Source organism: Amblyomma mixtum, chromosome 1 (genome assembly GCF_055824585.1).
Source record: "Amblyomma mixtum isolate Tamu chromosome 1, ASM5582458v1, whole genome shotgun sequence".
In the NCBI taxonomy this organism is placed as follows: Eukaryota; Metazoa; Arthropoda; class Arachnida; order Ixodida; family Ixodidae; genus Amblyomma; species Amblyomma mixtum.
The window spans coordinates 195,728,434-195,755,372 of NC_143012.1; the positions used below are offsets into that span (position 1 = coordinate 195,728,434).

Here is a 26,939-nt window from a genome sequence, read left to right on the forward strand (position 1 = left end):
GATACGTAAAACTGGGATGGCAGACGTGCCCCGCTTTCATGAAAACACGGCACATCGGGCATCAAGAAAGACGCAGTAACTCTCCCACTTACGACCACATAATACAGTCGGTCGTGGTCTCATTTACGTTCGGCAGGGGTCACTTTTTCACTTTTTAAAGTCACTGGAAAAGTGGATACAAAGATATCGGCACTTATAATCAGGCTGTTTAGAACTACAATGAACGAGAGGAAACAAAGTGGGCGAACCCAGGCCTAAAACGCGAGTAGTTATTTGTGAAGGTAGTTATGAAAAAAAAAAGAAGGAGAAAGTTTATATTGAACTTTCGTGGCGTCTGCAGGAAGATGAGTAGAATTATTTCTACGCAGCACTTTCAGCGACGACCGCTAGGTGATGCCGCGGTCGCCACATGATGGCCGAGTCGCCGAGAAGCATCGTTGTCTTGTGAGTGTGTCAACAAAAAAACTTGCGCTAGGTGTGCGCCCCTGCAGACCACCCATGTTTTGCCGGTTTTCTTTACGAGGTAAGGACCCGGGCTCATCGAGCATCACTCTTCGTTTGTCGCTTGCCTTTTCCTATTCCTTCTAAACATCGTCGACCGAAGTACGTTGCCGGGTGGGTCGGTCGGTGTGCGACAGTCCGTCTTTTTTTTTGTTGTTGTTGCCTAGCGCATTCAAAGTGTCTTTTTCGAGAAAAAACGAATAGCGAAATCAACGGGCAGTGCATCGGCGTCCCCCTTCTTTCCGACGGTTTTTAGTGGGCCTAGCGTTCTGCTTTTGGTGCGCCAAAAGGCGCACTCCGGCGCTGACCTTTCATTCAGCCGCGTTGCCGCGCGTAACTCTTTTTCGGCTGGCTCGCTGAGTGAGCGAGGACCCTGTTTCGAGCGCAGAAAAAAAGAAAGCGCAAGGAGGGAGCGGACGCGCCTTGTGGGTCGCAGTATTCCCAATCTTTTGTTCTTTTTCCGCCCCTGCTATTCGCGCATTCACTGTTACGCCCTGTGCACAGCCGGGCCTCATCGCGTCCTCCACAGCTTATTCCGAGGCGTGTCGATCTGTATGGTCCTGCGCGACGTTTTGGCGCAGCTCCTCGACTGCCTGCCTCCCTCGGCGTGGTCCATTTTTTGTTTATTTCGAGCGACGATTGCGCTGGCGTGACTCACTCGGTCAAAGCCGATACAGGCGCACTTGAGGGCTCCTCACTTGTGAGAGCGTGCCTCTCCGTTGATTTTTCGATCGCCTCTTCGCTGGAACCGCTGGAAAGCCGAGTTGCGGCGCATAGTTCGCTGTTTCGGAATGCTGCGGCCGGACGACGGTCTGGCGCGGTTCCGAGTTCTTTTGAACGCGCTCCGCCTACTGGTGTTGTGCGTCGCTGCCGACGACTGTAATTGTGTTTCTTTATGGGCTCCTCATCTTGGAGACGCGAGCGGCGACGCCGGCATGACGGAAAACGATTGGCTCTCGGCTGTCGTTGCCGTGTGAGAGAAAAAAAAATGCGGATGCATTACGAGTTCGGGATGGCTTCCCTTGCGTGTTTTTTTTTTTCTCGTTTCCTCATACGCTCGAACGGCTGCTTGCATTTCTGGCGAGCCTGCAAGAGTTATCGCTTTGGACAGGCACGCCTCTCTTCGCCACAGCAAGGCGAATGGAGCCCCGTTTGTGAGCCGCCAGAGAACATATCCTCGGGGCCGTGGGCTCGGTAATGTGGCAACGCATCCTTAGCTACCTGTACGTCCTCATGCATTGTGATTTCCACATGCACATTGTATTGGTAGCGAAAGCTGACATTCCTGTTGCATTGCTGACACAGTGTAACAGTAGTGGTGCTTTGCATCTGTCTTTCGCTAATTGCAGTCATGTCAGTGAGCTTTCTCCAGTTCAGTGTTTCGCTCGGGGACCCATTGCTGCCTGCCTCACTTTTCCACAATAGAGCTTTTTTTCCATCATTTTCAGCAGCAATGCGTATTTGTTTCCTTGATTCCTTGTTGGATGTTACGATTTGCCTTATTTGCAGATCGAAGAGTATCACATATCATAGTGGTGTTAGAGACAAGAATGCAGTGTTGCATGCAGTTAGTCAGTTTGTTTTAGTTAATGGCATGCAGCTTTAACTCCCTTTGTGTGTGCTGTGATTCACAGAAATGTGCAGCATGTGACAAGCAGTGGTAGGAGGTCATCTTTAATGTTTGCGATGGGCTGGATATTCAGTGGAAGAAATTTTGTTGATGCATTTATGTGTAGGATGGAAAAAAAGGGAGGTCTCAGTTTTTGTGTCTTGTAAGTGTTTGCTGTTCATTTCAACCTCAGGCCATTCAGTAGCTACTAGAAAGCCTGCCGTAAGGGTCTGTACAAGGGACAAACATCTCAAGGTGGTAAAAAGGGCAACTTTACAGAAGAAGCAGACTAGCACGTATCTGTACATAGTTGGAAAAAAAAAAAACCCTTGGTGTGTTGTAGAAGACGTGAGAAAAAAAAAAGACTAAATATCTGAGAACTTGAAAATTCACTTAACCAGTATGTATATGAGGGTGCATGTACTCCTTAAACTAAACTTGTAAAAATAATTTCCTGGGTCTGTGATGTTAGCTGTGGCTACGTTTAGCCCCTATGCATTCGTAGCTGTGCGAGAGAAATCAGGCAAGGTTCGAGAGTGTTCAGTGCAGTACACCAAAGCAGCCTGTTTGACAGGGAGTGCTGTATAATAGCAGGAAGGAACACTGCCAAGGCCGCACGACCCTGCATGGGAGCCGGAAACTAAAACAAAAGGGGGAAAGAGACAAGGCCATTTCAAGTGCGAGCTATCGACAGGTCCTTTTATAACATCATCGGCAGGAAACCCAAACGCCCCCCTTATCGTGGATGTGAGGGAAGCTTTATCTGGGCACAGCCGGATGGATGGTGTGGATGCCCTGAGTCACCACGCTCGCGTCTGCGACGCTAGAAGCTGCTGCTGCTGCTTTCTCCATGGATGTGCTTAGGCGCAACATAAAGGCTAGGCTTGCGCTTATGTGTGTGAGTAGTTCTCCTTTGTTTTGTCTTTGTTTTGTTTGTTTGCCTGTCTCCAGCAGGCTGCTTTTTTTTTACTGTGTTTCCTTGTAGACATGAAAGGATTGCTGAACGTGGCTGTAAGGCAATTGCAGGTGGCAGGCAGTTTTCTCTTGCTCATCCGTTCTCTTCTTTATTTGCCAAGCAATTGCTGTGCTCATGTGTTCCTTGCGATTCGTTTGACAGATGGAGTTTCTTAATGAGTTTTAAACACTGTTCCGAATTTCTAGGATACTTATGAAAAGGCTATGGTTTCTTTCATTGTGAAAATTTCTTACTTCAAGAAATGCTTCGGCGTAGCAGACAAGGACAAGACGTAGAAAACACACCATAGAGCGCCATGTCTACGTCTTTCGACGTCTTGTCCTTGTCTGCCGCGCCGAAGCAGTTCTTGAAGTGTGGATCACCAACCAGCCTACAAAACAACCCCTCTGAAAATTTCTTGTAGTCTTGTTTTATTGGAATACTTTCTGCTCATTAGAGGAAAAGACAATAGATGTGAAGTGACATTTAAAAGGATCAGAGTTATCCGTGCTGGTATGGCTGAAGTGTTTACACGATGTGTAGCATTTCACAGAATTGAAGGAGTTTGTTGTGTACCCATGACCCATGGAGCCGACGGGGTGAAGATAAAGCTGTCAAGGGTCAGATTAAATGTAAAAACATGTCCGAGGAAGAATTGTTTACGTCCTAAGTTTTTTCCAAAGCGCTTTTTGTTTTGCAGCTAATCAGCTTGTTGTTCTGTTCAGCTTTGTTGCGGATTTGTTACAGGCTGCCTCTTAACGTTTAAAGGCGCATTTCTTGCTGACAGAGCCAAAATTTGTTTTTAGTTTAACTGTAAATTACGAAATATGTTGGGTGGTGAACTTTCTAGTGTGCATTACTTGGGGACTGCAATGCATAAATTTACCTTTGTCGCAGTCTGTAGTACATTCTAAACAATGTAAGCCACTGCAGTGGCTCAGTGTTTTGTAGTGCTCGGCTGCTGACCCAAGAGACGTGTTGGATCCCGGCCTTGACGGTCAAATTTCGATGGAGGTGAAATTCTAGATGCCCGTGCGCAGTGCGATGTCAGTGCACGTTAAAGAACCCCAGGCAGTTAATTTATCAGGAGCTCTCCAGTGCAGCGTCTGTCATAGCCTGAGTCGCTTTGGGATGTTAAACCCCATAAAATGTAATTCTGAACAGTGATCCTTCTTTTCTTAAGTGCAGGCACATCTGTTATAATAGTTCATGGTACAAAACCTTTGTCAAAAGCTCCAGAGAGCTTTTGACCAGAGATATTTGTACCTTCAGGAGATTTGGAAGGGGCCGGATATGTATTACGAGTCACACAGTGTGGCTCAGAACCAAATCGCTTGGGCTCTAAACTTTGGACAAACGCTATAGCTTTTATCAAGAATTTACAGTCCCCGCTTGTTTGAGAGTGATACAGAGTCGTTCCGTCAGTATACCTCCCATAAAGCTTTTTAAACATTTGCAAAAATGCATTTGAGAAAAGATGTTATTGTGCAAAAGAAAGCCTGTCAAAAATAATTGTAGCCTGGAAGTGGTGTCTTCTTAGCTAAAGAACATCTTTTTCACATGCCTTGATTGATAAATGATGTTTCTTTCCTTTTCTTAACTTTTTGAGCAGGATATTAAGCAAACTTTTTATTTGTTGCTTTTACAAAAAAATTTCTCCGTTAGGCAGGTAAAGGTTGCATTCGGTGTTGTTAACCAAATGCAGCTTTGGTGCAGAGTTCTCAACATATTTCTGCTTTATTTCTCATAAACGCTGTCAACCTTTTCTCCTCTTTCACTTGGCATAAGTACAGATTTTTGTTCCTCAGCATCTTTGAGGGCACTTGTAATGTCTGTGCTGTAGAAGCCTGTAATAAGAAGTAGAGAATTTGGATGTGTATAAAGAATACAACTCTCCACTTATTCTGAATGCATTTATTTAGTTTGTGTATTTTTTCTTTTTGTTCTTAAAGTTGCTGAGTGAGGTAAAAAAACTCTAATGCCAGAATATAAAGGCTGCTTTCAGTACACATGAGCATGTCTTAGATGTTATTTGAAATGTTTGCCAAGTCTGCATGCTACTAACTTTACTGCTTATAACGCGCCCTTGTTCCAGGACAGTTATATATGAATGTTGTTCATATCATCATCAAGTAGGGTTGGCATGCATGTAAGGATGGATATACATGTGCCTTAAATGTGCAAATTTCCTTCAAACTCGCAAGGAAAAAAATCAATTGAAAAATGGGGAATCTTAGCTGTCATAGATGTCAGCATCTTTAATTGAAGAGTTATGTTTATTTATTCAAAATACCTTACAGGGCCCAGAAGGGCATTGAGTAAGGGGGGCAAAAACAATAGATTAAGCAAATAGGAAGAATAAATTAAAAACAACGCGTGATACAAGGCAAAATTAAACACAATTATAAATATACAGGGCAAAACGTAACTAAAAGACGTACATCACCGCGAGCAACAAAAATTAAAATAGTAGCAAGAATGCATCGCATGTGCCCAATACACATCAAAAGAAAAAGCAGTAGCCATAAAAACATACAAATGGTTGAAATTGCACAAGAAATCAAAAGTTTGTAAAATACCAACGAGAAGAAAAGGGAACCAAGGACACAGAACAACCTGAAACAATACACAATGTCGTTAAAGAAAATGTTTGTGCAGTTGGTCTTGAAATCCAAGATATCCAGCTTCATGTTGCAAAATCTGGTTTGTCCATGGCCTCATTTTAAGTTCAGCTGAAGCTCACTCGTCACCTTTAATTGTATTACCAGTTTTCTTGCAAGTGGCTTTTTCATTTGAGTTTAAACACGCAAAGGGTGACCTACCCTTTCCTCTTTTTGCTCCTACTACTCGCTGTTTGCCCTTTCTCGTTTTAACGTCGGCCAACGAGCCATTGCCGACTAACTGACTGCGTACGAGTACCCTGTGCACTGAGCCTGCACCTGAGCCTGCTTTTGTCCGAGAGTGCATCGTGCTTGCTTTTATTTTGCTGCACCTGTGGTGGGGAGAGGTTGACGGAAGCAAACGGAGATTAGATTTGACGTGCCCGCCAGTTGGAGTGAAAGCGAGCGTCGCATCCCACTCTGGCAGGCTGGCAGTTTTATCATGTTCTTTTGTGTGACGCTTCTGCCCTTTGTAAGCATGCGTGTGATCGTGCGCATGGCAGGGTGCCGCATGGTGATTGTTCTCACACTGCGGGGAGTATTGGGCAGTGGAAGTGAACTTAGCCGACTTGAGCAGCCTTCGGGGCATAGTGCTGTGTTTTCAAGGCGTCAAAGGCCCGTTGATTCTGGATGCCTTCTCCTCCCCCACCGGTTTTCTGGGTAAAACTGTCTGAGAAAGAAATGTATATTTGGAACCTTTTCTACATTTTGGAGAGCAGCTCCCCAGTCTTTGGTTATCATGGCTGTGGATTGGTGCTTATGGATGAGTAGCTCAGGAATTCTACCAATGCTTGCTAATTAAGAACAGGCTATTATTGCTGTCTGCCAGAGAGAAATTATATAACAAGCATATCCTGCCACTGCTTGCAATGAGGATGGAACTTGGTGGGCTGATGAGAAGACTTAGAACGGTACTGAGCACAGCACATCAAGCGAAGGGGAATGATAGGTGTGGTGTTTAGTCCCAGAAGAAGAGCAGTGTATATTGGAGAGCAAACATTAGTTGGTGATATCATAGCTGATAATAAAAGGAGGCAGGGGACTTTGGCAACACACGTGACGTGTTGGACATGAAGGTAATGTTAATGTAGCAATGGCAGAGGATAGGTGGCTGCAGATGGGGCTTAACAGGGGCATCAGGAAGTCTTCAGGGAACACATGCCTGGCTGGTGGCAATGATTATGTTACGCTAAGGTGGTCACCTTGAAGTGTTTCGTAGTCACTTGATTTTGCAGAGTGCGGCTGATGGTTTTGAGAAGAAAGAAACATATATGGACGCGTTTATATTTTCATCCTGTGTCTGTCTTACGCGCTTTGTTTTCAACTATTCATCAACCAACTTGCCTACTAGTCTATTCATCTGAACCTTGTTGCTGGTATTTCGGGCCCTTTATGGATGTTCTCCTATCAGTATTCCGGCAAGCACTGTGTCCTTGTACATTTCTTTCTTTATCCTGTGTCCATCTCGCCATTTTGTTTCAAACTGGTTCTAACGTATGAGGCCACTTTTCCGGGGAAAATTTTTACTAGCAGATAAAAACAGAAAATAAGTTTTATGTCTTAAAGGTGCACTGAAGAGGAATCTGAACTTGTCTTTTTGCCGCGGGAACTCGATCTACACGTTCCGAGCTTTCTTAGAAACCGCGGTTTACTGCCCTGTGTGGCCGATTTCCCCAATTAAATCGAATTAATTTCCGGCTCCCGCCTTTTTTTTAAAATTCTGCCTCGTACGGTGGGCGGAGTCGACCAACGCGTGGAGCGCCTTTCACCCAGTCCCGTGGCGGCTTGCCGCTCTGCCATCGGCGGAGTAATACGTAGTAGTCCGTAGTAGCAAATAGTCCGCGCGTATTTTTATTTCTTCGGGCTTATTTTGCGGCTATATTATCTGCGAATGAAACTATTTATTCACGGAAACCTAAAAAACAAAATAAAGCGAAAGCAAAGCCTCCACGGGACTGGGTGAAAGGCGCTCCACGCGTTGGTCGACTCCGCCCACCGTACGAGGCAGAATTAAAAAAAAAAGGCGGGAGCCGGACGTTAATTCATTTTAATTGGGGAAATCGGCCACACAGGGCAATAAGTCACTGTTTCTAAGAATGCTAGGAACGTTTGGATCGAGTTCCCGCGGCAAAAATCCATGTTCAGAATCCTCTTCAGTGCACCTTTAAGAAGGGCATTGTTTTATCCCTATCAAAATGTTAAAACAGATGAAAATATATATATATATATATATATATATATATATATATATATATATATATATATATATACATACATATATATATATATACATACATATATATATATATATATATATATATATATATATATATATATATATATTTAAAAATATACTAAATATACATCTGATGCCAGCAGTCATAATTTTAATTTAGTTCATCGCAAGTGAAATTGCTTTTGCTGTTTTAGCATAAAGGAACTAGCTGTCCAATGAACTAAAGCATTATACCATCAATTGTTATTGTGTAGGAGTGGAATGAACAAAAGGAGTGGTTTTCGTATATTCATCTTTTAACAAAAAATGCTTGAGTAAGAAGACAAAATGCGCGATTTTAGTTATTGTGGTTGATTGCACAGCAAGATATACAAGAAATAAGTGCACAAAGTTCAATAAAAAACTTGTACATGGATAATGCTAGGATTGCTCGCATTAGAAGGAATAGCAAGAAAGTGAGTTTCGAATTACATTAACAAGCCCATAAAGATCCAGAGAACCAACTTTTTACTGAGAACCGTGGTTGGATGGAAATGTCTTCAGTGTACCTTTAAAGCACATGTATTCTTCACCACAAGTTTTGCCGTCTCTTTCAAGTTCTTTGAAAGCCTCTACGGTGGTTCAGTGGTTACGGCGCTCGGCTGCTTACCCAAGAGACGCACGTTTAATCCTGGCTGCGGCGGTCGCATTTCGATGGAAGTGAACTTGATAGAAGCCAGTGTACTGTGCGATGTCAGTGCACGTTAAAGAACCCCAGGTGGTCGAAATTTCCGGAGCCCTTCACTAAGGCATCCCTCACAGCCTGAGTTGCTTTGGGACGTTAAACCCCTCGAAACCAAAACCGAACCAAGCTCTTTGAGGAATTCGTATTCTTATGGTTGAACGAGCCTGGTACAAGAAGTGTCGTGGGCCCCTTGAGAAATCTTTGTTGGCTTTAATTCTCTCTTTTTGTTGTCGTTTTCTTTTCTTTTCCTTTCTGTGTGAGGTGTCATCACCACAGGCTCTGTGGCCACGTAGTGCAGAGCTTGTAGTGCACGTAGTGCAGAGCTTAGGGGGAGAAGTGTGAAGTGGGCCCTGTCTCTCTCTCTCCCCCCCCCCCAGCAGCAGCCCTCCCCTGAGGCCGGCATGAAGCGCAAGAAGAGCCCCCAGCCGGGCCACCGGGTGCTGGTGCCCTCTGCCGAGAGCCCCGGTCCCCTGTCCCCCCAGGGCCCCCCGCCCCCCATGCGCACGAGGGGCTCCTCCGCGGGCTCACTCGACGACGATGCGGCCGACAACACCCTGGTAAGCTATGGCGAAATCTCAGTCGTTCACCTCTTTAAGCGTCAAATCGAGATTATTTAGGCAGAGGAACTTATCTATGGTAGGTGCGCTCCATAGAGTAGAGTGCTCCTGATGATGATGATGATGAAGCTTATATACATAACGGCAGAAATGAAGCTAAAAAAAAAATTGGCAGAGGCTTAGCTCGGTTAAGCCCGGTAAGTTGTGAAAGCAATAGCCCTGGCTGCGCCTGGTTTGGCTGGTGGTGTGTCTTGGTGGGGCTCTTAGTAAAGCTTATGTTTATCAAAGTTTTGTCCATTTGTTTTACATGGCGTTATACTCACCACACGAGGGCCCCCACGTGCTGGGAGATTTACGAGGGGGTACCCAAAAGAAACCGGACTAAATTTTTTGGTCGGCAAAGCTTCTGTAGTTCCGCGTTTTGCCACTAGGAGCGCATAGAACGAACATTCCAGCGTCAGTAGGCCGAGTGCCGTCGTTGAAGGAGGTCAGACTAGTTCAGGCAGAGTTTTAGAGTGACGACTGTTTTGTGTAAATGTCGTTTTTGCAATGGCTGATTTTCGTGAACAGCATGCGCCGGTTAAATTCTGATTTTTGCTCGGAAAAAGTTGAATGGAAACTCTTGAAATATTAGAAAGACGTACAATTATGATGCTATGGGGACAACTCAAGTGTTCCTGAATCGAATCCTGAATCAAAGCAACAATCATGCCAGTGGAAAACATCAAATTCACCTCGCCTCAAGAAAGCTCGTCAGGGGAAACCAAACCTCAAAACAATGCTGATTTGTTTTTTCAACGTGAGAGGAGTCGTCCCTTGAGAATTTTTTCCACAGGGTCAGACAGTTAGCCAGGCTTTCTGCTTGGATGTTTTGAAAAGATTGGGCAACAGTGTGCGGTGGAAGCGGCCAGATTTGTGGCGGTCGGGTGACTGGTTTTTCCACCATGGCAATGCCCCTGCTCCCACAGCCCTGTCTCTACGACAGTTTTGGACCAAAAATGGCATGACCCCTATTCCTCAACCCTCATACTCTCCTGACCTTGCCCCGTGCTACTTTCTTTGTTTCCTAGAATGAAAAAATAGGTGAATGGAAAGCGTTTCGCTGATGTTGCTGAGGTGAAGAAAAAAACGACGGAGGCGCTGTCAAGCATCACAAAAGATGAATTTAAACAATGTTTTGAAAAATGGAATGAAAGGTTCGACAAGCGTATCATTGCAAGTGGGGAATACTTCGAAGGAGATTGAAGGTCTGTGCTTAAAGTGTGAACAAATAAGTTCAAACAAAAATAAGTCCGGTTTCTTTTGGGTACCCCCTCGTATGTGTGCCTGGGTCGCCAAAACGAGCTGCATGATTGTCTAGGAGCTTCCCTCTTCTTTCACTCCCACTTCCTCCCTTCCTGTACGGTGTGCGGTTCACTGAGATGACAGAGAATTTCCTTTCCTCAAAAAGCGTTGCGTTCAATGGCATTCCTCCCTTCCTGTGGTTCGGGTGTCCACCGAGATGACAGAGAATTACTGCGCCATGCCTTGCCCTTTGAACACACCGCTTTTTGAGGAAAGAAAATGGCACAGTAATTCTCTGCCATCTCGGTGGACACCCGAACCGTGCGATGGCGCGAGTTGGGCCCCTGGTTTTTGCGGCAGATGGCATGATGTCACAGCAGGGGGTCATGCTAAAGGTCATTGGTAGCTACCGGCCTTGCTACGCGACGGGCTGAAAGTGCAACTAGTATTGCTTCCGCAATAAAAATTGGGCTTTGACGACATATGCTCTTGAGAAACACCGATCCAGTATTTAGGCATCAAATGCTTGCACCATTAAAGGTGAGGGCTCCATGTGGAGGCTGAAGTTGTGGTTTCGTCATGGGTCTTTTGATTCATTGGAAACATAGGCATGTGAGCTTCTGCTTTCACCCAACTCTCAGTCCGCAAAAAAAAACAAATGTGTGTTTTACCTGTCCTTTTTTTTTTTTTTTTTTCAAATTGCAACTTGGGGGTTTCAGTTTCCTGCTCCTTAGGGTAGTTCACACTTGTCTGAAAAAAATGCATGATTTCCTGTTGCCGAGGGTCCAAGATCTGGCACCATGTTGTCCGAAGCACGGCAAGATGTTGATGAACTAAATAATAGAAACAAGGAATTCTCCTGAGTTTCCTGCTAACCCAACATGCCATCATTCGATCCATTGCAATTTTCTTAATGTTCCAAGTCATCTGAATCAGCACGTTAGGCTCTAAAACCATTTTCAGTATTAAATAAGACCACCCTCGGGAGTTTCAAATGGGGGCAGCAGTAGGGGCTTGTCTCTCTCTGCCATTCCATTTACAATGTGTCCTGTTATTTTGGAGCTCGTTCTTGCTGTTGCATACAGTACCAGGTTATGAGCAGAGCTGTTTCCTTTCGGTTGTGCTCAAGCTTCACTGGTTTATGGGGTTTAATGTCCCAAAGCGACTGAGGCTATGAGAGACGCCGTAGTGGAGGGCTCCGGAAATTTCGACCACCGGGGGTTCTTTAACGTGCACTGACATCGCACAGCACATGGGCCTCGAATTTCTCCTCCAAAGAAATTCAGCCGCCGCGGCCGAGATCGAACCCGCGTCTTTCGGGCCAGCAGCTGAGCACCATAGCCACTGAGCCACCGCGGCGGCCAAGCTTCGCTATGTTGCTGAGGTTTAATCCTGCACGGACAGCGGGAATGGCTGTCAGGAAGTGATCCGCCTTTTTTCTGAGGGCCTTCTCAACCTTTCAAGAAAAATAATTCATTACTTGAATCAAGAGATTTGCATCATTCACTGTGTCGTGCAGTTGGATCGACGAATGGCAAGAGATTCAGGCTTCTTGTTAAAACCATTTAAAGGTGCAACTGTGTGGATGCAGGCTTATACGAATACCGGTAGTGCGGGTTGGTGCAAAACAGAAGCCTCCGATGCTGTAGTTTACCTCAGAAGCTGTGGCAAAACGGACCACTGATGTGCTTTAAAAAGCCTATGTGTGTGCCTTCAAACTTTCTTGAAATGCCTTTCCATAATTATTGCCATAAAAGATGTGGGGCTGTAGGACTTGCATGGTTGTGAAATCTTTCGGATTAGGCTAGGTTTCAGGTGGCTTTGTGCTGGGAGTGACCTAAGGTGCATGTTCGACACACTAGCCAAGGTCTCTTGCTTTGTCACTTGTGTCGTGAATTCCTCGACAGAAGCTGTATCCCAGTTGCATATCTTGCTGAAGAGGTGGCCAGTGTTTTAACATCATCATCATCATCGGCCTGACTACACCCACTGCAGGGCAAAGGCCTCTCCCATGTCTCTCTAATGAACCCTGTCCTTTGCTAGTTGCCGCCACTGTATCCCCGCAAACTTCTTAATCTCATCCGCCCACCTAACTTTCTGCCGTCCCCTGCTACGTTTGCTGTCTCTTGGAATCCACTCCGTTACCCTTAAGGACCAGCGGTTATCTTGCCTTCGCATTACATGCCCTGCCCAAGCCCATTTCTTCCTCTTGATTTCAACTAGGATGTCATTAACCCGCGTTTGTTCCCTAACCCACTCCGCCCGATTCCGATCTCTTAACGTTACACCTATCATTTTCCTTTCCATAGCTCGCTGCGTTGTCCTTAACTTAAGCTGAACCCTCTTTGTTAGCCTCCACGTTTCTGCCCCATAGGTGAGTACCGGTAGGATACAGCTGTTGTATACTTTTCTCTTCAGGGATATTCAGGGATTAACATCATAGTTCTCTCTTTTGTAACTTCTCTGGGAGCTCCCCAAGGACAGTAAGCCACAGGTGTTGCAGCATTATTGTAGTGCCGTTTCATTCAAATAGGGCCTTCCCAAACAGATTTATTTACTTGTTCATTCATTCATTTGCAATGAATTGCTTCTAACTCTTGTGATGGGAATTAATTATAACATAGAATGTGACCCACAACCATGTCACAGACAGTAGCGCAGCAGAAGTTTTGTTGTATGCGCTTAGCAGTTATATTATCAGGCATTAGTTTGAAAGTCCCAGCATCTGAAAAAAAAAAAGAAAAGAAAGCTGGAATAGGCTTTCATGCATGATCTTTAGCGTGGCCTCCATGTGTGAGTTATGTAACGCTTGAAACCACTGCACTGGTGCGAGTACCGGTTTTTTTTTTTTGCATTGGTCTTGGTTTCATGTTATGGAAGTAAACTTTGCAGAAATTACAGGGAAATTTACAAAGTGGACACTGATTTGTAAAGTTATAGTAGGGAAATAGCATGTGCCTGCGGATATTCAGAACAATTTCTGCGCTTGTCTTGTTTTGAAAGCAAGATGGCTGAAGGGGCATTGTAAGTGGCTAGAGAGACAGCGTAGCCAGTAGTAGTTAGAAATGTGATGGTGTCTTGATGAATGTATTGAAACAATACTAGTAGTAGTGCAAGGAAACATAGAAAACAGACAGGTGATAACACACATGTCCGTTGTTTGAGCATTACAGTTGTCTTAAAGATGTTCGATCACCAACTGGCCCTGACCTTTCCTTATGCCCCTTAGCAAAGTCCACTTCCGTTACTGAAACAGCTGTTATTAAGCGGGTGTTTTAGTAGCAGCTGATTAGAAGAATATGTCATGACTAGTTATCCGCACCACTATGTTTAGTGATGTTTTACTAGTCCACCTCGTAGACTAGGACTCTTTGTGCAAAGAATGCATGGCACTGTGTACCCTCTGAAGTCAAACTGTAACGCACAGCATAACGTCACGCTTTTACCTCTCCCGATGTGAGAGCCGATCATCCCAGACTTCTCTTGTTGCTGCGCCTCTGTCTCCTCCTCTTCTAGCGAATGGGCTGTTCTCGCCACCGCCGTCGAGAGATTTGAGGGCAAGCTGAGGCTGAAGCCGGCTGAATCGCTCTTGGCGTCGGACAGATGGTAGGCTTTCACGTGGACGAAAGCAAGCGACGTTTTCTTCTTTCTTTCTTTCTTTCTTTCTTCACGTCTTACCCGTAGCGGCCGTAGGCACTGGCGGCATGCCTGTTTCTCCTGATTTTTCGCTTCTAGAGTAGGCACATGGTTTCCAGCCATTTTCAGTTCTCACTTTGTGCATTGCTGCTTTTTGCTCACCTGCGTGCCGTGCTGGAGTGGAGTAGAAATGTCGCCAGGCAGTCCTCTGCTGTCGCAGTGCTAGCAGCATGTTGCGTGCAACTGAACGCTGGTCTTCCAGGTAGTGATGCAAAACTATCGGAAAATTGACTATCGATAGTATCAATAGTTTTTTTGAAACTATCGATAGTGGAAAAAAACTATCGATAGTGCTACTATCGATAGACTATCGATAGTATTGTTACATTAGGCGGTGCATGCATAAGGAAGGAAGAAGAAGAAGCTCTTGAGTTTGTGAAGAAGACGACGGTCGAGCAGTGTCGGCTGGTGCCTGCATTAAACGCCTGTGGTTTGAAAGCCCTGTCTTCCGTGTCCGCTCTCTGCAATCCCAAGCGGAACTACCCCGTAACAGTATTATCGATAGTAGACTATCGATAATACTATCGACAGTATTGCTATCGATAGTACTACTAGCGATAGAACCGCTATTGATAGCAAGACTATCGAAGTGAAACTGTTGATGGTAAGATTATTGATAGCAACAATATTGATATTATGCATTTGTTGGCCAGCGATATATCCAAAAAATTTGCGATACCTGATTGGTTTGATGGTCTCAAGTGGTTTAATGTCCCAAGTAGTACCGATACGGCTATCGATAGTACTATCAATAGAACTATCGATAGTACTATCAATAGAACTATCGATAGTACTATCGATAGTAGTATTGATAGTCTTTTTACCATCGATAGTTCGATAGTGACTCAACTATTAATAGTATCGATAGTACTATCGATAGTTTTGCATCACTACTTCCAGGTGTTTTCCTTCTGATCCATAGCATATTGGACAGAGAGAAAAACGGAAGAGAAAGGAGTATGTGAAAATTTGCAGCTAGGTTATGTTACCTTGTACGTTGACAGTTTGTTCATCGTTTTCATTGTCTGTATTTCCTCTTATTAGCTTAACGAGTTGCAGTGTCATATACTGAGACCTTTACTGTCGACATAGTATATCAGGATGACATGCCTTTAGAGAAAAATGAAGAATGTCACCGGATGTGGGAACTCTCTGGCTATCAAATCGTGTAAATAAAAGCAAAAAAATGCAATGACAAAGTTCATTAAAGCTGCGTAAGAAATTACCTAATTACATTCTAGGCTTTCTAAGAATCAAGCCCACCAGCTCAATTATTATTACATTTTTGGAATCAGAAGAGAAAAATGCATCTGTATGCAAAATTGCATGAGATTCTAGCCATAAATAATAAAGTTTGTTTTAAGACCCTCGTCCCCCATTAATGACATTTTAGTTGGATACAACTGAAGGAAACAGTGGTTAGTAACACAGGCCACAGTTTGCGGCATCCTGTATTACTCTGCTGACCAGTTACAACAGTGAATGAAATCAGCTTTTTGCTGTTTTACTCTCTCAGACAAGCTCGAAAATCTTTAGCTTATAATTTCATCTTGTGATTAGCTTCTTGTTTAGGTAACAAGGAAAGCTTTAACGGTGGTTCACTTTTTGTCAAGGAGGAATTCTGTTAACCCTTTGAAGGTTTTTGCCGTATATGTACGGCGGCGGTTTTCTGTCCCGCAAGGTCTTTGCCGTACGGGTACGGTTTCGATCTTCCGTTTGAAATTTTGCGCCAAAAGAACAATGCGTGCTCACTGGGGGGTGCTGCCACCTCTTAGGACTTACAAGAAGTGTTTGAATTTTGTGCTGCCTTCTTACGGAGATAAGCAGAACTTATGTCTAGCTTTAGCGCGGCGGCACAGACTGCGGCAACACCCCTTTTGTAGTTTTGGTTTCACGGCGTGATCGCAACGGAGTCGCACGAAATTTGAGTTTTCTTTTTGTCAGCACTATCTTGCAGGGGCTGCCGAAGTTGATTCTATCTTTATTGGCGCTGCTCTTAGCTTGCTTATCACCGTTGCTCGCGAGGTATTCTCGCCCTCTGTGGCAACGCGCCTACGCGGTTTCGATTCCGCCGCGGGATCGCAACGGAGTCGCGCGAAACGTGTTTTCTCTTTGTGGGCACTGTTTTGCAGAGGTGGCGAAAGTTGATTTCTATATCTTTATTGGTGCTGCTCTTAGCTTGCTTATCACCGTTGCTATTCTATTCTATTGAACATTTTCCAGTTGTGAGTGGTGCTGTCACCAAAGTACTGTTCCTAATTTGTTTACTATTTATTCTTGATTATATACATTTTGTAGATTCAAGATCCGCAATAAAGTAATTTGACCACCTGGGAAAGATTTCTTCAAAATAATTCGACCCTCAAAGGGTTAAGTGGTCCTGAATGTGAGCGGAGCTTCATTGCACACTTGAGTTGTACCCAACTGTTGCCTTACTACGATTCGCAATTTGATGAGTTCACCATACCTCCCTCGTTCACCCGAGAAATGCATACTCTCATCAACATTTCTAGTGCAGAAAACCATGCAACTTTGTTGAAACAGGCTCCTATCAAGTAGTTTTCATAACTTTCTGTCAGATAAGGCACCTCTCCTACATTTTTGGCATGAACTTCCGATTTTTACAGGCACTTTTAGCATACACTCTTGGCTTGTGGGCTGAAGCGCAGCTTGCGATAGTCTCAAGCTACAGCGCTCAGGTGGATGCTAATGAGTATAGTTACTCCCCAGTATATTCTCAGTGTTGAGTTAGGCTAGGGGTGCGTAGTAAAACACTTTCTTGATCATCATGTCTCATTTTTTATTACTTTAGACATTCTATGCCTAAGACCGCTCGGTGAGATGGTGGTGGCCTGGCAAAGTAGCCGGTGGCTGCTTTGGTTGCTGCGTTATTGCTAGGGCCCGGAAATTTAGGCACTAAAGAACCCTGATATAGGCAGGCATCTAGGCTCTAAAAAATATTGAAATAGGCGCTATAAAGCAAAAACAGGCGCTTTGAATAATACTCTTTATTCATGAGTAAAAGATTTCTAAATCAAGCACGGTGAGTACGCAGTCCTCGACTGAAGCAATAAAGCGCATTCTCAGGTTTTCGAACTTGAAACTCCTTCGGTTTTCGCTAAGCATAGCTTTGTACTAAAAAGCTTCTTTTGACATCACATGAACTTAGTGGCGCGAACCAAAAACATGAGAGTTGATAAAGGCTTAGGCCCTCAGGTGATGTGGCCGTATCGTCTCCACGTAGAAAGTCTCTGATTTGGGAAATTGTTTCTAGGCTTCTATTTTTTTGTACCAATTGTTGCATCTTCGCAGAAGCAGTAGCGCCCTTTCCTTCCAGTCCCCGAAGTTCAGCTGGTACTTCTGCCACTTCGTTCAACGATTCATCTATTGAGAGTCCAGCCTTTTCCAACTTTGTCATCCTTTCTGTCAATGTTGAGAAGTTTGCATTAATGTATGTCAGGTCTCTTTCCAAACTCGCCACTTGCTACACTTGGAGATAAACACTTCGTTACACTACTTTCAAGTTACAATTAGAGAAAAATGTTCGGCAAGACCCGCGCCTTTTGCGCGTGCATCGGCGCGCGCTTTTCACCATACATAGACAGATGTCTCAAAATTGAAAAACGGCACTGAGTACGGAAGCGCCGGATTTAGGCATTTATAGGCAAAAAGTGCGGTTAAAAAGGTAGTATTTCCTAAAAAATGACAAAAAGGCAGGCAAGTGCAAAAATCTCCCGCTTAGGCATTTATAGGCATGTTTAGGCAAATGCCTATATTTCCGGGCCCTAGTTATTGCATAGAATGTTGCTTTGTTGCACAGAATGCATCAAAAAATGTGTAATTTTTTTGCACATCCTGTACGGCAAAGGTACGCAAAGTATAGCTGAGGGTGAATCCTTTGTGTCCCTTTCTCTTTTCTTTCTTTGCTCAGTTTCAGTTCATTGCCAGTAAAAGCTGTTTTGCGAACACCTGCTTTGGCTAGGGATGGGCTCTATTTCGAAAATGTTTTGCCCTGGTCGTCTGGCTTTTGAGTGGCCGAGCTTTTGAACGACCGGGCTGCTTCGTGGAGTGATTGACAGAACAGCTGGGAATGTCTGTGAACTCTCGGGGCTGCTAAAGTGAGCTGGAAAATTGAGGCTGCTCTGAAGCGTCACCGGCAGTACATGTTGTGAAGAGCCAGTGTGACCTGTGTTTCCAGCCTCGCTTCTTGCCAGCGACCTGGCATCGCATTGGATATATTCGGTGAGAGAGTGGTGCTTGGGTCCACCGGTGGTTTTGAAGGCACCATTACGCGGAGTTGCCTCAGGGTGTAGAGAGGCCAGATTTTTTTTTTTTGGTTCTTACGCCTCTGCACACTTCTTGTTCTTTTCGGGTTGGATTTGCTTAGTGCAAGTGACGGAAAATCATAAGGGGAGCATGTACAGTGGAATCTCCCGAGGAGTAAATGCGTTAGGCTGAATAGTTAGGGAACCTTTGCTTAGTCTCTTATATGCATAATGTAGGTAAACTCTGGTTAAAATGAACCTCATCATTTGGATGCATCGGTTTACTTTAACATTTCAGTGCCATGCACTCTGGTGTTCCCTAGCACCAATTAGCCGTGTGGCTTTTGTCAGTGTGTTCACTTGCAGAAATTAACAGAATCTACTAACAAGGTGAGGAGCAAACAAAGAGCTGAAGGCCTAATTGAGTGGCTTTGTATGTACAGGCATTCTTCCAGTTTGAAAAAGAACAGGAAAGAATTTGTAGGTGGCCTTGCTTGTGGCATGTAATTGGGCGTATTCTGCTTTTTATACTCACTAGCAGTTTTTCTTGGGGGGCACAAGGGCTGTGAGTGGTTATTAGCGAAGATCGGGCTTACATTCTCCATTGTGGCAAAAAACTAACAAAAAAGCAAAAACAATTCTTGCAACAAGCTCGAAAACCAAGAGCAACCGCATAGGTGACCACCTGTTTAGTTTCAGATTCTCAAAAATGTCCTTGAAGTCTGTAATATGCGTTTCCTGGCAAGCCCATCTTCATGTGTAGTGGCCTCATCCCGGCTTTATTAACAGCACAGACGGGCTGACGTGCAGCCTAATATTTTGGGCACTTCAGCTAATTTGAACTTGTGGTGAGCTGAAACACATTTGTGAGGACCTATCATGTTTGTCCTAAAGGGGGTCTATTGTGAAAACACTTCACCACTGCTTTTCATATATATTTCTTGTCAATGCAAAGGTCCCGATTTCACCACAAGGCTTGTGTGCGCAAGATGCCGCAGAGCAGCTATAAGAATGGTTGAGTAAGGGAAAACCAGGCACTTTTATGGAGCTGAAACTAGGAGGTGATAGTGGGCACATGAGGAGGATGTCTACAGCACCCTCTCCAACCACCACATGAAGATGCTTGTTGCCGTAATTTCAGCGCAGAGATAGCCTCTTACAAGTGTTGGTTTGTAGACAGCTTAGCTTGTACTTATAGGCAAAAGAACTTCATGGCTGTTGCTTTTTGCGATCGCAGTGTGGCATGCTTTTATATTCTGTAGCTATTATGTACGATGAGGCATGCATAGCAGCAACCTCCTTCATAGTAGCTGTTGTGTTCTGCCTACGGAATAAGTTTCCGTTATCCTTTCATTAACATTGAGTCCCTCTTGTGACCTTGACTAACGTAAGGCTAGCTGCGATCGCAGTGCTTTCTTTGATTTGCGCAGATTCCATGCAGGTGTTCATATCCTGAACTATTGGAGCTGTGGGCTCACTGGAGAGTCTAGTTGCGAAATTAAATTGTCTGTGCCAGGTGATGTTTGTTGCCACTCTCGAACCTTAGCAACGAGGAGTTTGAGGTTTGTTTCTTGCTGTTTGCATTCCCTAAGCGTTGTTCATTCACTTCAAACATGATGGCTGCCTTCTGATTTACCGACAGTGTTAGCTATGCAGAGTTCTGATAACTTGCAGCGTCATCCTTAGTGCTGTGCCTGGGTTTGGTTTCATTCAGGGAGTATTTTTGACTCCACTTATGTTCTGGTTGTCACAAAAGTAACAGATTTGTTCTCATAACCTAGGTGGAATGCATATCCTTCATAGACATCATGTTAATAGTATCGAGTCTTCTACTCATCGGGTGAAGTTTAAATGTGTTCTTAGTGAGTGCCTAGCTGATAACATTGAACAACACGCACTTGGCAATAAGCACAAAAGTGATTCTGTGAAAATGTTCCCAGTTCTGTCGTAGGTGTAGCATGCAAAACGTTCTTTAGTTGGAGTCTAGCGACTAGTACTTTAACACTGCCATTGGTTGTGTGTTGGTTCTATTGCAATAAAAAGCATTGGCTCAGAAGAGCTTCCTATTTTTTGCAGGAACTTTTAAGGTATGTCACCACCTTTTTCAAAATTTTTTAAATTTTGACTATTAAATTTTTATTTCACATTTTCCTTTTAAAACACCGTTTTATATGATATTCAAAAGCGAAAAAGAGTGAAAAAATCCATGCTGGCATTTATTATTCACAAAAAATTGCCCAAACTTGGCTGTTATGCAAACATTCATACCTAGCGAATGGAGAGCAGGAATTGTAAACTTTTTGGCACAGAGTTAGCCAACCAACTATACTGTGCAACCAACTAGGATCTTTGCAATCCGATCATTGGGGAAAAAAGGTTATAGCAAAAATGGCAAAGAAAACGAAAAAATGTGTCATTTTTTCAATGAAAAATATTTATTCATTTCGATGTTATCACTGTTTGCGCAACACGAAAATGCAAAAAAACAAGTTTTGAGAAAAACAAGATTAAAGCTTTTCAAGAAACAAGATCATCATGCCCTAGGAAGTTAAAATCCTCCATGTCCATAGCTAGGGCCCTTCTTAGCTGACGCGAGCTCTGTTTAGGCATTTGTTGCTGCCCGTCTTTTTTTGCGGAGATGTCTTGCCTCACCCGTTGATTGACGCTGGGCCTTCATCACACGGTAATGGTCACTGGTGCAACATGCTACGAGAGTGTGGTAGCCAGATTCGATGCCTGATTCCCTCAAAATATCTGCTGTACTTCTTTTGCCATCACTGAAGGACTAATCCGGTAGCATTCAAAGCGATAGCGTGAAGGGCGCGCATGGTAAAAAACTGAGACGCTTGTAGCGTCATGCATCCCTCTTGCGGAAAGTTAAAGCAATGTTTAAAAAAAAAGGAAGCCTTACAAATTGCTTTTGAAAAATCTTTTACATATCAAACTAAAACAAAACGAAAAATTTTCAATATACGCCATTGATTATCGCCGAGTTATCATTTTCTGTTACCAAACCACATCAGTTTCAGTTTCAGAACTGTCCACCACCAGTTGGAAAGTTGGCTAGAACTTTTTAACAAAATAAGATATGAACATTATTCTTGCTGCAAAACATTGTTGAATGTTTGAGGATTCCCAAAATATAAAAAACAAAAAATGTCATTTTTAGAAAAAAAAACGCCTTTTCAAAGGTGGTACCATACCTTAAAATGGGCTGCGACAGTGTTTTCATTTGAGTGTCTGTCTAGACTTTGTGACAGCTCTCCTTCCGAGTGCCAGCTCAGTTATAGCTATGAACTCCCCTAAAAAAAAGAAAATAAAACAGCAGCAAGACGGTTCATTTGGCTCGTTTATTTATCTTTACCTGCATTAAAATGGCATTACTGCTTTGAGCCTTCATCAAAGCTTGGTTGAGGCAGTCTGTCATTCCAGCCATTTTAATTCTGCCTGTGTAACCTTAGAAGCGCAAAGCCAGTGACTTGGCAGTGTCTTTATTGGCTTGAAGGGAATAAAAGGGAGAGGGTTCGGTTTTCTGAGCACTTTTATTGGGGAGTCTTACACTGTCACTATCGCTAATATGATTAGAATATTTCGCATATGTAAAGATTTTCATTGCAGTTGGAACTGTGTAAATGTTAAAACAGTGAAAATGAAAGGGCATAATTTTATCTTGCATGCATTCCCAAATTCACAGAACAACAAATGCACCAACTTCCACACATGCTGCGGAGCATTCACCCCCTGCCACCTAATGAGCATGATTGCTTGCTTATGAAACACGAACGGCAGATGAAACACTAATAGAACGACAGGTGCAGACACAGAAATATTACCTGCTGGAAAGGAAATACAGGCAGTCCACTAGTAGTTCCAAAGAGTAAAGCTGGAATTTGGGCGAGTTGGTAAGTATTCATCTTAGGGGGAACAGCGCAACAAAGGCGGGACACACAGAAGACAAGCGCTGACTAGCAACTGATTTTATTGAAAGACAGAACGTGGAATATATGCAGGAAAAAATAACAAAAAACCTAGTCAAATGAAACTATTTCATGTGGGAGGCAAGATAGTCTATTTCTTTGTCAATCAATGTTTTTTTCCTGCATATATTCCACGTTCCGTCTTTCAATAAAATCAGTTGCTAGTCAGCGCTTGTCTTCTGTGTGTGTGTCCCGCCTTTGTTGCGTTGTTGCCCCTAAGATAGTTCCAAAGAGTCACCTTCGTGCCTTTGAGTTGGCTATCCTAGTATTCAGTCAAGCTCATCTAAAGTCTTAATTTTTCTGCTTGTTTTCTCTATATTGTTCACGTTTCATTTGATGCTGACTGGACACCTGCCACACTTAGGAAGGTGGAACCAGGCCTTTCTATGTAATCTCTTTCATTTCGTAAACACTTTATCTGCTTGTGATAAATGCGTGTGCCTTGCCTTCCTTGCGACGCATTGCTCGCTTCTTGGCTGGAAGTAACTGCAAAGGAAGAAAAAGTCAATGCAGCACAAATGCGAAAAGATGCTAGAGATGCAAGAGAGAGAATCACAAGTGGCCTGCGTGATGGTGGCTGCGATGGAAGCGTCGCTGAAACATTGCGGGAGTAGATCGTGGCACTTTTTGTGACGTTTGTGTGCGGTTTCGTACAGACTGTGGCCGGTTACAAACATTGTAGGTGTCCTTACAGCATGCAGTTTCAGAAAAGCACGCTTAACTAAGGAACAGTTTGTAAGCAGACAGCCCCACAGTAGCAGATGAAGATTGAGAAGCAGATGAAGCGTTCTGTCTGTACTGATTGGTGCTTGAGGTCGCTGAGCAGTGCCTCCAAGTGTGCAAGCGTGATACTTATAGGAACATTGAGGACTACCCCATCTAAATATTGTTCTCAGTAAAAATTGATTCTCTCGCTCCTTCTGGCTATGTTAATGTGCTATGTTAATGTTTTTCCGACAGCAAAGACGCATTTATGGCCTAGAAATTGGTTTTCAAAGTCTTCCCGCTGGTCGATTAAAACTTGTGACGTCTTTACCGAAAAGGATGGGTCGCCGCCATTTTGAAATGAGTGGAGGTGTAGTGCAGCCTTTGGGATCCGCGTCCATAAAATTGGTGTTGCAAGATCGGCCGGTGATGGTGACATCTGTATTTCGGTTTTTGGTCTTTTCTAACTAATAAAAGCCCTTATGGTGGGAGTGGGCTCTTTGTGATAAGAACGTGGTACTCTGTTGATACAGGTGAAGTTTTATCAATAGCGACCTTTCAAACGGACTGAACACTGAATTTTAAGCACCCATTTTTTTTCTTTTTTGCACAGCAGAAAGCTTGCTTGGTTTTGTTAGAAATGCTATAGGAGATTTTTACCGAGAAATTTTTGCACTGAATACTCCTGTTTTTATGTATCCCAGTGCTGAAAACCATGATCGGCGAGTGTGATGGTGATTGTACGCCTGTATAAAGGGATGTACCAAAAACTAATATAAATCTCACCTGGAGACAGTGTAAAGACATTTTTAGTATAGCCGTTTCAGGGGCTTTGTACACAGTTGAGTTGTGTACACAGCAAACTCTCAGCGTTTTCTCAGAGACTGGTGCGCCTAGCAGTGATTTTATTGTCTGTTGAATCGAGCACTTTTGTCACCATAAGTTGTTTTTTTATGCCATGCAGCAAACGCAGTAAATAATATTTCACATAACAGTGAGCTAGGTAGCACTTTGACCACCATTTTTGTGCATACAGACTTTGCCGCGGTTGAGAACATCGATTGTTTTTTTTGCTCAGTTTCGAGCGTAATGTGCATCTTCGAAACAGAAAAGGATCTCACGATCCCTTTCAGTTGTGTCAGGTATGCTTACCTGACACATGAGAACATTTCGATGTTACCATTTCTAACAAATCTGACATTTTGTACGGAATTCTGCATATCGCTGTAAAAACTAACCCGCTGGTCTTTCATGCTCAAAAACTAACAGGTTCCCTTTCTTGAGGCCTGAATATACTACTTAGGTGAAAAAATAATAGATTTCAATCAAAACAAAAAAACGGTCCCTGAAAGCGATAGAGTAGCATCCATTTTAGATTCCACACCCAAAGCTGTTACGGCACAGTGATCTACATCTCGCCATCGAAAGTTTTAGTGCATCGAGGTTGCTGCTCTGTCCAAGAAATGGAAACCACTATGGCATTACTAGGAACAAAAGCTGAAATAACATGGTTGACGATACGCAGGGAGTGTTCATTATCATCAAAAGGCACACTATAGAGGGCGTAAACTATAATAAAACATGATGAACATGCCTGAAAGAAAATAAACACTGTGCACTTGAAATAAATCAGCCATATTTTAACCGAGACGTGGTCATGGGATACAACCACGCTGATAATGTGTGTTTCACCACATGATGGCGCTTCAGTTCGTTTTGTGCAATTTTCAGTGCCAGATTGAAGTTATAAATCCTTATTTTTCGATATTGCAGTGCTGAATTCTTACTGAATGAGGTACGATCTTTTCATTTCCATCATAATCTGGTGGCACGTTTTGGTCAGTGATCCCACTCTCTCTCTCTCTACACCCCTGGTTTGCGCACTTTGTTGCTCTCCTCTTGTGACCACTTCTAGCTCGTAATCAATAACCAGTAAGCTGTGCATTTCAAGGGTACTGGCCTCTTTTGGTAGAGAGCAAATTTCAAAAATTAAATGAAATTAATTAAATTTATCGTTTTTTTTTTTAAATTTGCTAGCCGTGCTCTAGGTTACATATGCCGTAACCTTTCCGTCGCTTCTCCCCCTGTTAAACAACTTGCTTTCCAAACGTTTGTGCAGCCCGATCTGGAATATGCTAATGCTATTTCTGACCCACCCCGTAATAACCTTACTAACACCCTCGAGTTGGTTCAGAAGAACAGAGCAACATGATTGATTTTGTACAATTATTCCTACGATTCAAGCATCTCGGGACTAAAAGCTCAGGTCAACTTACCCTCTCTAGCCTCACGCCGTGAGATAGCGCGTCTTAGCCTTTTTCATAAATTTCTCCATTCTTTGCCATCTGATAACCAGTACATAAATAGAGCCCTCCTCATCGCCCACTCCAACCAACCTAATGCAGCCTATCTGCCTCAAGCCCACACGACAACTTTTCAGCAGTCATTTTTTCTGCGCACAGCATGGGATTTGAATTTTCTCCACTGAAATTGCCACCATCATCAACCCAGTATGATTCACGTGGCTCATTGATAGCAGTTCATCGGGATTTTTATTTTATTTCTGCGCCTTGTATTGCCCACACCCTCAGGTAACGTCTCAACATGAGACCCTTGAGGAATCAAACAAAATAAACGACAAACAAGCCAAAGAGTTCAATCCCTACTTACAACTGCTTCCAAAAATGTAGAGACGTCGGAGATGTTTGCCCAAAGCATGGTGTTTGCTAGGACACCTGTTGAAGTGAGCTGCTTTCACCTTCTAGGACAAAGCGTCGCACTAGCACAAACACGAGTGAAGAAGGGACGCGATGCAGCGCTGTGTCTCGTCCCTTCTTCACTCCTGTTTGTGCTAGTGCGCTGCTTTAGTCCTAGAAGGTTGTATCAACTCACCCACCAGTCTGCACTATTGCTTTCACCTGCACTGATTTGGGGTCCTTGTCTCCTGATTTGGGGTCCTTGTCATTTGCATGTGTAGCGTTTACCGACACCCCGAGGCACATAGGACTGCTGAAGAGGTGTGTTTTGAAATGGTTGCAGACTGGGATCGCTCCGCACTCTGTGTGTTCGAGAGTGTTTTGGCGACACCACGCGTTCTGCTGTCTCTCTGTCAGGAGGGGGTGGGGCCCGCCCTGGTGGCCAGCTCCTCGCTGCTGGCCAATGGGGGCGCAGAGGCTGGGGGCGGGGCAGCCGCTCCGGGGGCGGACGAGACGGACCAGCTGCTGGCCCACACCCCGGACCTGCACCGGACTAGGGCGGCCCTGGAGCACGTCAGCCACAAGATTGCCCGGACGCGGGAGCTCATCAAGGCCGAGCAGACGACACGCGATGGTGAGGGACTACTACACGGGGGATCAAGGGCGTGTTGTTGTGTGTGGCTTTTCGAGTGCGCAGTCAGTGTTGGGGTGCATTGTGTGTAGGTTTGTGGGTAGCCCGTGGATGGCAGTTCTGCACAGTTGCTGCATTGAGATGAAGCTGTTACGGTTTTTATTACGGAAGCTATTACGGATATTACGGTTTTTTTTCAAGTACGGTGTAATAATTGTTTGCAGTCCAATGTATTTAATATTGTTTACTTTTGTTCTTTCCACTTTGTACCATCTTTTGTCTGCTAAATATTGTAACCCCTCCCCTCACACAATGTTCCAAGTGTGGAACCTGTGAGGTATTTGTATAAATAAATAAATAAAGCTTTTCTGAGCTGGTTACTCACCACTGGTCGGTTACCTGCTGAGAGTATTGGGAGGGACGTGTTCCTATTGTCCGTTTCA

The 26,939-nt window shown here is 44.0% G+C and overlaps 1 protein-coding gene across 8 annotated transcripts in view; it reads left to right on the forward strand.

Moving 5' to 3' along the window:
* The first annotated feature begins 397 nt into the window (after positions 1–397).
* Positions 398–26,939, forward strand: part of Dmtn (transmembrane and coiled-coil domain 2 protein Dmtn) — a 51,648-nt gene continuing 25,106 nt past the window's right edge. For 4 of the 8 annotated variants that reach the window (XM_089561590.1, XM_089561617.1, XM_089561607.1 and 1 more), the window contains exons 1-4: positions 415–523; positions 2,829–3,008; positions 9,063–9,242; positions 26,283–26,499. In XM_089561590.1, the coding sequence (XP_089417716.1) occupies positions 2,961–3,008; positions 9,063–9,242; positions 26,283–26,499 (445 nt within the window). In that variant the 5' untranslated portion in view covers positions 415–523; positions 2,829–2,960. Of the gene's footprint in view, positions 524–2,828; positions 3,009–9,062; positions 9,243–14,042; positions 14,133–26,282; positions 26,500–26,939 lie in introns of those variants that run through there. The other 4 variants (XM_089561599.1, XM_089561634.1, XM_089561626.1 and 1 more) reach the window with 4 other exon arrangements.